General features: G+C 50.2%; 1 protein-coding gene across 1 annotated transcript; it reads left to right on the forward strand.

Annotated features, from left to right (window-relative positions):
• LOC129425858 (GTPase IMAP family member 7-like) lies at positions 1 to 1028 on the forward strand. The gene is made up of 2 exons (XM_073856686.1): positions 1 to 19; positions 106 to 1028. The coding sequence occupies exons 1-2, from the start codon at positions 1 to 3 to the stop codon at positions 1026 to 1028; spliced, it is 942 nt and encodes a 313-aa protein (XP_073712787.1).
• Positions 1029 to 12866: the final 11838 nt, after the last annotated feature.

Genomic DNA, 12866 nt, shown 5'->3' on the forward strand with positions numbered 1-12866 from the left:
ATGGATCTAAAATTCAAAGGTATGTAACAACTTTGTTAATAATGCAGTACATTTGTGTAACACAATTTCACTAAAATTCAACTAATTTTTCTTTTGTGTAAGTAGATGAGATCAGGATTGTCCTAGTTGGGAAAACAGCAGTTGGGAAAAGTTCATCTGGAAACACCATTCTTGGAAAGGAGGTTTTTCACAAAGATGTAAGCTCTAAGTCTGTGACTAGACACTGTCAGAAGGCTACAGAAAATATTGATGATAAAGAAATCACAGTGGTGGACACTCCTGGATGGTGTGATACAGACCTATCTGAAGAAGAGTTGACTGAAGAAACGGCTAAATGCATTGACATATCCTACCCTGGACCTCATGTCTTTCTGCTTGTTCTGAGAATTGGTCGCTTCACAAAAGAAGAGAAAGAAACAGTGCAGAAATTACAGGAGATCTTTGGTGAAGATGCCATCAAATACACAATGATTCTGTTCACAAGAGGAGACGATCTGAAGAGCAAAAGTATTGATGAGTATGTAAGAGAAGCAACAGCAGATCTCAAAGCTTTAGTTGACATGTGTGAAGGCAGATATCATGTTTTTAACAATAAAGATAAAAGTCGTGACCAAGTGTCAACATTCCTTCAGAAGATCCAAGATATGGTGAGAAACAACAATTGTCAGTACTTTTCAAACACAACATCTAAAATGCTGGAGAATCATATAAAAAGAAAGGCAGATTTACAAAAGCACATGCAAGCTGCTGAGAAACAGAAAGAAAATAAAATGTCTGAGCCTCAACTACACAAGAAGGTGTTTGATCAAGACATACCACACCAAGAGCTGGAGGCTGAAAATCATAAGATGAGTTGTGCACCAATGGAGCTGATGGAACAAACACCTAAGCATTGTTTGAAGAAAGAGAAGCTGATGAGTGAAAGTGAAGAGCATAACAATAGAATGGAGATCCATAAGTTTCAACTGGAGAACCAAAAGTTGCAACTGGAGAACGTCTCGGTTACGGATGTAACCCTCGTTCCCTGAAGGAGGGAACGGAGACGTCACGTCGTGACCGACGAATTGGGAACTCGCTTAGAGAGACCAATCTGCTTCGTATACTACTAAAACGCCAATGAACTTGGCATTGAGATATTTGCATAATGCTGGCGTCGCCCCGCCAGGTGCGTATATAAGGCGCACGTGCAAATAGGGAAATCAGCTTCTGTTCGCTGAGAAAGCCGGAAGGTGACCGGCCTAAACAGCAGGTGGCAGCACCTGTGGCGACGGGACGTGACGTCTCCGTTCCCTCCTTCAGGGAACGAGGGTTACATCCGTAACCGAGACGTTCCCTTTCAGTCGGTCACTACGACGTCACGTCGTGACCGACGAATTGGGAATCCCTACCAAAACGCCACTAGGGGCTGACCTCTTCCAGTGTCTGCGTAAAGCCCTCCGGTTCCACTTAAGGATAAGGAGAATTAGGTTTTAAGGCAGAAGGCCGGGCACTAGATGTTCCTTTAACCCACAGTAGTGCCAGCGACTGGGAAGCGCCCTATCTGAGCGGTATAGGGACGCTGCGGAAGCCACCGCCCCGTTAAGGGCTAATGGTGGGCGAAAGTCAACCGTAGTTGAGGTATAAATGACAGCCGTGGCTGTGTAAGCAAAGCAGTGCTCTGCAAAGGGAAACGTGGGCTGGTAGGATTAACCCCACGGAATAATACTCACAAAGGAACCCGTTGGGACACAATGTGGGGCACTGGCCAAACACGTAGGTTCGTAAGAATACAGCTAGTGAAAGGCTGACAGCCAATGCTCCGCAACAAAGGCTGTCAAGGCAGTGGAGAGAGCAAATCAAACCATTACGCATTTTTGCTCTGTTAGCCTTCCATACTGAAACTCAATTTGGAGCCTCAGTCGGAGGCTGCAAGCCGACTTGCGAGTCTGCTCTCCGTGTCCTCCCTGGTGAGGACAGAACATGAGAGGATACAGGCTCGATACGAACATTGTAGAATCTAATGAACGTATTAGGTGTCGCCCAACCAGCAGCTCTACAGATGTCTGTTAGCGAGGAACCAGGAGCTAATGCCCAAGATGAGGCAACACTCCGAGTGGAGTGCGCTCTCAAATTAAGGGGCAAGGAATGCCCTGCAAATTATAAACCAGGGCGATAGTATCAACTATCCAATGAGACATCCTCTGCTTAGTGACAGCTTCCCCTTTCTGCTGGCCACCATAACAAACAAAGAGCTGGTCTGAGGTCCTGAAGCTTTGCGTGCGGACCACGTAGAATCGCAGTGCGCGTACGGGGCACAACAAAGCCTCGGTTGGGTTTGCCTGCTCCAAAGGCAACGCTTGCAAGCTCACCACCTTATCTCTGAAGGGAGTGGTGGGAACTTTGGGCACGTAGCCTGGTCTGGGTCTTCAGTGAGACAGCAGGACCAAACTAAAGGCACGAATCGTCAACAGAGAATGCATGTAAATCTCCTACTCTCTTCATGGAGGCCAATGCTAGCAGGGTCAGAGTTTTCATTGATAAAAACTTCAGACTCGCAAACTGCAAAGGCTAAATCGGAGACCTGAAGGCTTCAGCACCATGGACAGGTCTCAGGAAAAAAGAGGGAGGGCACGAGGGGTTTAGCCTGCGAGCGCCTCTTTAAAATGTAATAATTAAATCATGCTGGCCAACTGATCTGCCGTAGATAAGTGAGTGATGAGCAGAAATAGCGGCGATATCAATTTTAATGGCGGAGGGACAGCCTACCATCTAACCCATGTTAAAGATATAAAAGCATAATGTTAAAGGGCATTCTCTGGGTCCTCGCGTTGCGAAGAGCACCGGGTGACGAAAAGGTTTCATTAAGCGCGTAAGCCCGTCCTGTGGACGGTGCTCGAACCGCGTCGATGGTGTTAGATACCGCTTGCGATAAATCACCTAAACCTTGCGCGCGCTCAACGACCGTACATGGATATCCACAGGTCGGGGCGCGAGTGCCAAATGTGCCCCTTCCTAAGAAAGAAAGTCCTTCCTCAGGTGAATCCGCCAGGGAGGGCTGTCGCGAGGAGCATTAACTATGAAAACCAATTCTTGGTCGTCCAGTACGGACGATTAATAAAAGGCTCTCCTCGTCCTGCCTGACTTTGCACAGTGTCTGCGCAATAAAGCTCACTGGAAGGAATGCGTATTTACGCACCCCCCGCGGTCAGCTGTGTGCCAACCCATCCACGCCGAGGCTGCCCTCGGTTAGTGAGTAAAATAGGCGACAGTGGGTATCGTCCGGCGACGCAAACAGATCTATCTACGCACAACCGAACTTCTTCCAAATTAGCTGGACCGTCTGGGGGTGGAGTCGCCATTCGCCGGGGGCGCAGCTCGGAAGCGCGTACCACTGTATTGAGCGATCCCGGGATGTAAATGGCACGAAGGGACCTCAGATGCTTCTGACTCCAAAGGAGGAGATGACGAGCGAGATGCGACAGGTGACGAGAGCGCAAAACCGCCTTAACGGTAAATAACGCAACAGTCGCAAAGTTATCGGTGTCGACAAATACATCCTTCCCTCGCATCTCCAAAGCGGAGCGTACAAGTCCCAGATATACAGCGCACCGCTCGCGGCAGTTGGGGTGCTATGCACACCCCAGACTGCAGGCCCGTCATACGTGGCTGAACATCCCGTGCTTAGGGCATCGCATGCTACAGAATGCCAGGAGACCCCTCAGAGGCATATCTTGCTATCAGAAATGCTGGGTCTACTACGGGGAAATTTAAATGACACGCAGGTGTAGTGTTTACACAATGTATGCCGGTGCGCCACGCTCTCCTCGAGACTCGATCGTAAAGCCAACGCTGAAGCGGTCTCATATGACGCAGTGTCACGGCTGCAGCATGCTGTCATATGTCCAGGAGCTTCTGAAATTGTATCAGAGGGACCGCGTACTTCCCTCGAATTAAACCGAGGCAAGTCAGAACTGACTAGTTGCGCGCTCTTGTAAAACACGCCAATGAGTTGATCGAGTCTAATTCCATACTGAGAAAAAGGATCCTCTGCACGGGGCAAAGTTGCTCTTTCCCAGTCGACCTGATGACTTAAACGAGCGAGATGCCGAAGCATTAACTCTTTGTGTTCGCGCACGTCTGCCAAGAACGGGCTATTATAAGTCAACGTAAATAAAGCAGAATGTGAACAACGCTCTCTCTCTGATATTTTAATGCCGTGACTAGCACTTTCATGGAGACACGGAGAGAGAGAGACAGCTCGAATGGTGTACTTAATATTAATATGCCCACCCCATGACGCAGAGCGAAAAAACGGTCTAAGGCGAGGGGAGATGGACACAAAAGTACACGTCTTACAGGTCTAAAGCTGCAACCGATCTGAATATTGAAATACGAGCCTCGGCGTTATCATCCAAAAAAAGACCACCTTCGTAGAGCCGGGCGTAAATCAAATCGATCGTAACCCACCGCGTATTTTGGGTACTATGAGATAAAGGCTGGAAAACCCTATCATCATATCATCATCTCGGTAAGAGGGACCGGCTCGATAATCCTTCGCCAGCAGGACATCGACTTATGCACGCAGTACATGTGCATCGGATACTTTCACTATAGTGAAACGAAAGCCCGAGAATTTCGGGGTTGTGCCGGTAATTGTATTTCGTAACCGAGGCGGATCGTGCGTAAAACCCAACGAAACGGGCTGGGAACTGAAGCCAAGCACCCAGGCACCGTACGAGGAGAATTAACGACACTACCGGTGTACCCGCGGCGGGGCAGCGAGGCGGGACAGGCGGGACTGCCGGTGCGTCTGCCGTGACAGCATAAGCATCTACAGTATGTGTGTGTGTGACACTGACCTGAGCCCGCTGAGGGAAACGGTCGTCCGGTCTCCTCAGCTGAGGACGCAGACTCCGACGGGTTTGCTGGTGGTCCGGTCTCCTGAGTGGAGGGCTCGGACTCCTCAGAACACCCGCTGGCAATAGAGGAGAGGTAGGGTGAGCTGGTGTGTGCACGCTCACGGCTCTCTCGATCCTCTGGAGACCTGAAGAGGGAAGAGGAATGCACTCTGTGTGTGGTTAGTGGGCACCGGCTAAACAGCCGGTGGAACATATGCAAACCAAGAATTTTCCACCCGACCCTCTATCGGGGGAAGGAGCGAATCACCGTCTCCTGAAGAGTGATCCTCTGCCAATCCAGGTCGCCCGCTTACGGGCGGGGCGAGCTGCTGACGACCGGTTCCCCCGCGCTGCTGAGATGGGGTCCGAAGAGGGGAACGGAGGTGGTCGCCGCAGGACGCCGACGGCGAGAGGCAGACTGAGGAACCGGCGTGGTGGTTTTTACCAAGGGCAGCTCTCCTTCGCCGGGGCATGACCACAGAGATCGCCTCAGTCTGCGCAGCGGAGCTGTACGACTCCACGGCCTCGCCGAAGAGGCCGGTCTGTGAGACAGGAGCATTCAAGAAGATCTTGAACCACTGTCGTGAACATCGCACGACTGAAGGTCGCGGCCTCCCTCGTAAATCCTTGGTGAACCCGTAGCAACGTTATTGCGTGCAGGGCTGAAGCCGCCTCTCCGCATGCCTGACGGACAGCGCCCGTAACCGGACGACTATCTACAAACACGGGAGGGAAGGGTTGGGTGGTCCCTCCAGGAACGCAGCTGCATCGCAACCCCCCGCTCCACTGAAGGGTCCCTGCCCTTAGCAGCTCCATTGGTGAGGGAGGTGAGGGGTGAAAGCTGAAGCTGAACGGCCGGATGGCCGCAAACCACGTCAGCTCTTCGTGCCGTCGGGAAGAAAGGCACAGGAGCAGAGGACCGAGAGGCCCGAGCAGCTCCGAAATACCAATCACGTGGGCGGTACGGTTCGGGCGGAGAGGGGTTAACCCCTCCAACTCTACCGTTACCGCCGCTCGAGCGGGCACGGCCGCCATCTCCGGAACGACTCCACTTCGGAGGAAAATTGGACACCCCTCTGATGCTGCAGAAGTGAACGGGACCAGAAGGAGGTCCAATGGATTCGGCAGACATCGTAGAACACGACTCTGCCGTCTCCACCGGAACCTCAACCGGCTGAGGATGAAAGGCCGGTAGGTGGAGGACGCATCCTCCGTCCTCCTCAGCGTAGTGATGCGAAGAGCGTCATGCGAGCGCTTGACAGTCGCACCATGGTGGTGTCAGCACTGCAAAGACGCGGACAGCATTCCCGTAGAAACGTCAGTCGTCTCCGCAATCCAAGAGGGTTATGCTCTCACAGAGAGAACAAAAACTCTCCACGAGCGCAGCCTCAGAGTGCTTGATGCCCAAGCATGAAGACAGCGCTCGTGACCGTAACTGGAACCCTTATACCTCTCACATCCAAGATCGCACGGACGAAAAGCAATCCTGAAAAGGACGCTGATCTCCGAATATACGAGAGAGTGGCTGTCTTTAAAAAGACACAGAGCTGTCACGTATCACTCTTTTAGGGAAATCACTCTTTAGGTGCTCAGCTGATGATGCGCACAGGGAAAGGCAACGCACACACTAAACTCAAAACAAAAAATATGCAGAGCAGTGGAATACTGCGAGCGTCCGCTGTGTTAGTACTGCTTGTCAATCAACTTCAGCAACCGTTCCCAGAAGAGCAGATAGTAGCTTCTCAGTCAGATAAAGCCGGCTTTCGAAGCGAAAAAGCTGATTTCCCTATTTGCACGTGCGCCTTATATACGCACCTGGCGGGGCGGCGCCAGCATTATGCAAATATCTCAATGCCAAGTTCATTGGCGTTTTAGTAGTATACGAAGCAGATTGGTCTCTCTAAGCGAGTTCCCAATTCGTCGGTCACGACGTGACGTCGTAGTGACCGACTGAAAGGGAACCAGAAATTGTTGGAGAACCAGAAGTGGCAACTGGAGAATCAGAAGTTACAACTGTCAGAATCCTGCCGGATCCTGTTGGTATTTAGATCTAGTTTAGCATGGCAGGGTTCTGACAGTACATATGTTCTATGTGGGAAATGTGTGGTTGTAGTATTGGTTTATTCTGACCACGCATTTCCTGGGTCTCGTCACTTTTTCCCCGATCCCTTACTTGTGATTATTTTCCAGGTGTTTGTAATTTACTTTCTCCCTATTTAAGAGTCCTTGTGTTTGTTGTCCAGTGCGGGTTCGTCTGTTTTACTACGTTGGTCTTGCCAGTCAAGTGTTTCCAGTGTGTTCCTGTTTAAGTTAAGTGTAGTGTGTTCTAGTTTAAGTTTAGTGTTTTGTTTATATGTCATGTTTAGTGTAGTTCTGTATAGTTTAGTGTTTGCCCTGTTTGTTTGCCCCATCGTGGGTTTTGTTTTCAGTTTTGTTCAATAAATTATTATTTTGTCCTTATCCGTGTCTGCATTTGGGTTCTCTGTGTCCTGATTCCTGACAGAACGAACCCGCCACAACTGAACCCAGCGGACAATGTTTTCTGGAGACCCACAGTGGTGGGCTTGCATCTCTGCCGAATCACGTTCTGGTTTTGGAATGTTTCCGCACCAAAAGGGGCTCTCTCTGCGAGACTATGCCTTGAAGGTCGAGCAGAGAAAGGGTTGCTTCCCGGACCCCATGGTCAAGGCGTACTTCTTGGCTGGACTTAACGACCCTCCACCAGTTTCGGAACGATCTGACCTCATCTCTCTGCCCTATTGGGAGATCGTGGACCATCTCAGCCAACAGCAACGATCCCGGGATGAGAGGGTATCGGCCGGTCCGCGGTCGTCCGCTCCAAAGGGCCTCTTCATGGGGGCGATCACTCTGAGGGACCCGATTCTCGCCTCTCCGACCCCAGAGAACTCTTCCTCACCTGTCCTGCCCATCCCAGTGTCTGTTCTCCATGCTGCACTCCCCACATCGCGAACCAAGAAGAAAAGGAAAAAGGGAGCTTCTTCTCTTCAGTCTTCTGGGCCCAAGTTGGCTTCCCAGCCAGCTGAAGAACCCCATGGCATTGCACCCCAGCCGCAGCCAGAGTCTGTGCATCCGCCGATGCCCTCTGCGGATCCGCCTGCGCATCTGCCGACACAGCCTGCGGATCCGCCTGCGCATCTGCTGACACAGCCTGCGGATCCGCCTGCGCATCTGCCGACACAGCCTGCGCATCCGCCGCAGCCGCCACAGCAGCCTGCGCATCCGCCGCAGCCACCACAGCAGCCTGCGCATCCGCCGCAGCCGCCACAGCAGCCTGCGCATCCGCCACAGCAGCCTGCGCATCCGCCGCATCCGCCACAGCAGCCTGCGCAGCCGCCGCAGCCGCCTCAGCAGCCTGCGCAGCCGCCGCAGCCGCCACAGCAGCCGCCGCAGCCGCCACAGCAGCCGCCGCAGCCGCCACAGCAGCCTGCGCAGCCGCCGCAGTCGCCGCAGCAGCCTGCGCATCCGCCGCAGTCGCCACAGCAGCCTGCGCATCCGCCACAGCCGTCTGCCAGAACCAGAACTCATTACTCACCCAATCCCACCCAGTTTGGATCACCACCTGTCATGAACTTTGTTGTTCCCCCTCCCCCCCCTCCCTTGTTTGTTATTTTTGTTGTCTCACCCCAACCCATTTGTTATTTTTTCTTGTCTACCCTTGTTGTTATTTGTAATGTTTTCTTGGGTGTTGTCTGTTTGTCAGTCTCTCGTGTCTTGTGTTTAGTGTTCCCCCCTGAAGGCGTCGAGTAGCCGCCTTTTGGAGGGGGGCGTACTGTCAGAATCCTGCCGGATCCTGTTGGTATTTAGATCTAGTTTAGCATGGCAGGGTTCTGACAGTACATATGTTCTATGTGGGAAATGTGTGGTTGTAGTATTGGTTTATTCTGACCACGCATTTCCTGGGTCTCGTCACTTTTTCCCCGATCCCTTACTTGTGATTATTTTCCAGGTGTTTGTAATTTACTTTCTCCCTATTTAAGAGTCCTTGTGTTTGTTGTCCAGTGCGGGTTCGTCTGTTTTACTACGTTGGTCTTGCCAGTCAAGTGTTTCCAGTGTGTTCCTGTTTAAGTTAAGTGTAGTGTGTTCTAGTTTAAGTTTAGTGTTTTGTTTATATGTCATGTTTAGTGTAGTTCTGTATAGTTTAGTGTTTGCCCTGTTTGTTTGCCCCATCGTGGGTTTTGTTTTCAGTTTTGTTCAATAAATTATTATTTTGTCCTTATCCGTGTCTGCATTTGGGTTCTCTGTGTCCTGATTCCTGACAACAACTGGAGAATCAGAAGTTACAACTGGATAACCAGAAGTTGCAACTGGAGAACCAGAAGTTGTTGGAGAACCAGAAGTTGCAACTGGATTTCCAGAAGTTGCAACTGGAGAACGAGAAGTTGTTTGAGAACCAGAAGTTGTTCGAGACCCAGAAGTTGCAACTGGAGATCCAGACCAAGCAACAGCAACAACAACGTAGTTCTTGCATTATTTTATAAAAAGCTCTCTATCTAGACAATATTTCCAAGCTTTCAAAATTACATTTAAATATGAATTAAACATACGGTAATGTTATATATCTACACATATAATAGTAGGTACCCCCACCAAGCAAAATGTGACTTCTATCATTGATACATTTCTAAGGAAGTGTGATCTTTATTGTGATTATGAGAATATTAAGTTAAAGGCTATTCCATTTCTCTGCAAAATATGATATTATGTGTATTTGAAATCATTAAATACAGTTTCTAATAAAATTGACTTATAAACAAAAAATATGTACTAAAATATGGTATTTACCTCTAAAACCAGTATTTCTCAACTGTTGGGTCACAACCCATTTTGAGTGGGTTGAGAGAGTGCTATCAAAGGAACAACAAATTAGTATTATTTATGCTTTAACAGCAACTTTACACACCACCTAAAGTTTGAAAAATGGGAACAGAAAAAACCGGACCTTTAATTAAAAAAAAGTTTAGGACAGGCACTGCAGCGGGCTGTGAAGCCAAGAAAGGGATGGGGGCGCTGCAGCAGGCTGTGGAGCCGAGACAGGGATGGGGCACTGCAGCAGGCTGTGAAGCCGAGACAGGGGGCGCTGCAGCAGGCTGTGGAGCCGAGACAGGGATGGGGGCGCTGCAACAGGCTGTGAAGCCGAGACAGGGGGCACTGCAGCAGGCTGTGGAGCCGAGACAGGGGGCGCTGCAGCAGGCTGTGGAGCCGAGATAGGGATGGGGGCGCTGCAGCAGGCTGTGAAGCCGAGACAGGGGGTGCTGCAGCAGGCTGTGGAGCCGAGACAGGGGGCGCTGCAGCAGGCTGTGGAGCCGAGACAGGGATGGGGTGCTGCAGCAGGCTATGAAGCCGAGACAGGGGGCGCTGCAGCAGGCTGTGGAGCCGAGACAGGGATGGGGTGCTGCAGCAGGCTATGAAGCCGAGACAGGGGGCACTGCAGCAGGCTGTGGAGCCGAGACAGGGGGCGCTGCAGCAGGCGGTGGAGCCGAGACAGGGATGGGGGCACTGCAGCAGGCTGTGAAGCCGAGACAGGGGGCGCTGCAGCAGGCTGTGGAGCCGAGACAGGGATGGGGGCGCTGCAGCAGGCTGTGAAGCCGAGACAGGGGACGCTGCAGCAGGCTGTGGAGCCGAGACAGGGGGCGCTGCAGCAGGCTGTGGAGCCGAGACAGGAATGGGGTGCTGCAGCAGGCTATGAAGCCGAGACAGGGGGCGCTGCAGCAGGCTGTGGAGCCGAGACAGGGGGCGCTGCAGCAGGCTGTGGAGCCGAGACAGGGGGCGCTGCAGCAGGCGTATTATTTTTCCACTACAATTTGGCGACGAGGATGGGATCCCACTAACCCGAGGAAAGGGTCAACGGTTTGATCAACTCACCATAGATAGGAGAGGTGACCCAAACCCCCAGCTGAAGGGACGGTGGGCATTGACTATGATCCGAAGGTGATGGAATTGTACCCACCCGTAGATAATGGAAAACACGGGAAGTAGCGCTCCTCGTCCGAAATGGAACACGGAAAGTGGATTGTCTGTCAGAGATGAAACCGGTTTAATAAGAAAAAATAAGGGGAAATAAGTTTTAGTGTAATTAAAAATAAAGAGCTCAGAGACAAAATAATACAGAAAGATCATTCTACGAATAAAAGTAGATTGTTCATGTAATGGATATGTTCAGTAGAGAATCTAAAGTAAGATTGAATAAGCAGTATTTTAAAATAATGCCTTATAGTGACTCTTCTTCTTCCTCCTCCTGTGATGTATGTGACCTGAGTGGACCTGGCAATGTGGGTCGCACTTCCAGTCTCCTGTACACCCAAACCCTCTCCGAAAACAATCAATTACCTCCGAAGCCAACTACACCAATACCCCCTGCCGATCTCTATGACGACGCTGTGGCTGCACTGGACTCCTACGTGCAAACAACAAGACGGGGAGACCGTGAGTAGTTTCCTGGCAAGATAAAAAAAAAGACTTAACTGCATAACTGCAAAAATCCTCAATAATGAACCCCACACACCGTACAGTATGCACTTACCAATGTACTTCATGAGAAATCTAGATACTGAACTATCTGAACCTATCAAAGCTATATTGAACGGCTGGAGAATGGCCACATTGGAGGAAGTGGTGAGACATGCAGAACACAACGAGGAGACAAGTACGCCTCAAAAAGAACAGGGAGGCACAAGATATGAATCTCACCATGATGCAATGCACCCCTAACGATCGACAACAACAGGATCGTAACTCCAGTTTTCCAACACTTAACCTGCAGGGGAGAGGCGGCCACAGAGGAAGGGGCAGGGGCAGAGGCAGACAAAGAGGACGGGGGGCTCCACAAGGCTGTTGGGTGTGTGGATCGCTGGATCATTGGAAAGATCAATGCCACAAACCAAGAGTTCAATAACCTCATGCAGACTGAAATGTGCTAAATAGCGGGGAGGGGGCCGGTGGAGAGGAGACTGAAGTAAGTTCTTTTATGCTCTGTCGCAATGAAGAATGCTTGGCAGAGGTAAGAAGTGCTTTTCCTACTTTACTCTGTGATACTAAATAATCTTTCGCAAGGAAACCATTGGAAAGGTTACAATATGTTTTATTGTCTATCTCAGGCAAAAAGATTATTTTTATTGTAGATTCAGGGGCCACCACTTCAATACTGCGTGTTGATGATATGCCCAAATCTGTAAAGATGACAAATGTTAAAGAACGCTCCCTTAGTGCCACAGGGCATGTTGTTGAAGAAACTTTTTCTCAACCTTTACAATGTATATATGAACATAATCAAACTTAATTTTTTACCTCTTTTCTAATTAGCAGAACTTGCCCATATAACTTGCTCGGTAGAGACATCATGTGTAAACTGCACATGACGGTACCCACACAGCAAAAGGACTCCGTGGCGGATCAGTCGCGGAGGTATCGCGGCTTCCGGAACGGACCCGTGAAACGGACCCGTGTCGGCATCCACTTGCGCGCAGTGACGGATCCGCAATGAAGGCGGATCGCAGACCCGCCGTGGCCTCGGGCTGCATACGCTCCGCATCCGTGGTGCAAATTCATTCATATATCCGCCGCGGACCCGCAACTGACTCATTAAAAGTCTGAAATAAGCTCCGGGAGGGATCCGCAACGGATGCAGACCGGAGCTACTGACTCCGGAGCGGTTCCGTTACGAATCCGCTCCGGAGCTTATTGCTATCAGGACCGGGTCCGTTTTGGACCCGTTTATCTCACTTTCAAATTCAAAATCCCTTCTTACTGTAGGCTAAAATAGGATAAACTAAACTAAAGGATAACACCAAAACTATCACTAGGCCTGGCCACTGCAGCAATATAGAACCTTAAATCTGCATTGCCTTGTATTTTTAACCTAACAATATTGTAAATAGGTCTAACAGAAAAGTTTCACTAAAATATATCAATTTAATGTACAAAAGTAATTACTACTCAATGGAAATATAAAATTGCCATTTACATTTATGG

This window comes from Misgurnus anguillicaudatus, chromosome 19 (genome assembly GCF_027580225.2).
Source record: "Misgurnus anguillicaudatus chromosome 19, ASM2758022v2, whole genome shotgun sequence".
NCBI classification, from domain to species: Eukaryota; Metazoa; Chordata; class Actinopteri; order Cypriniformes; family Cobitidae; genus Misgurnus; species Misgurnus anguillicaudatus.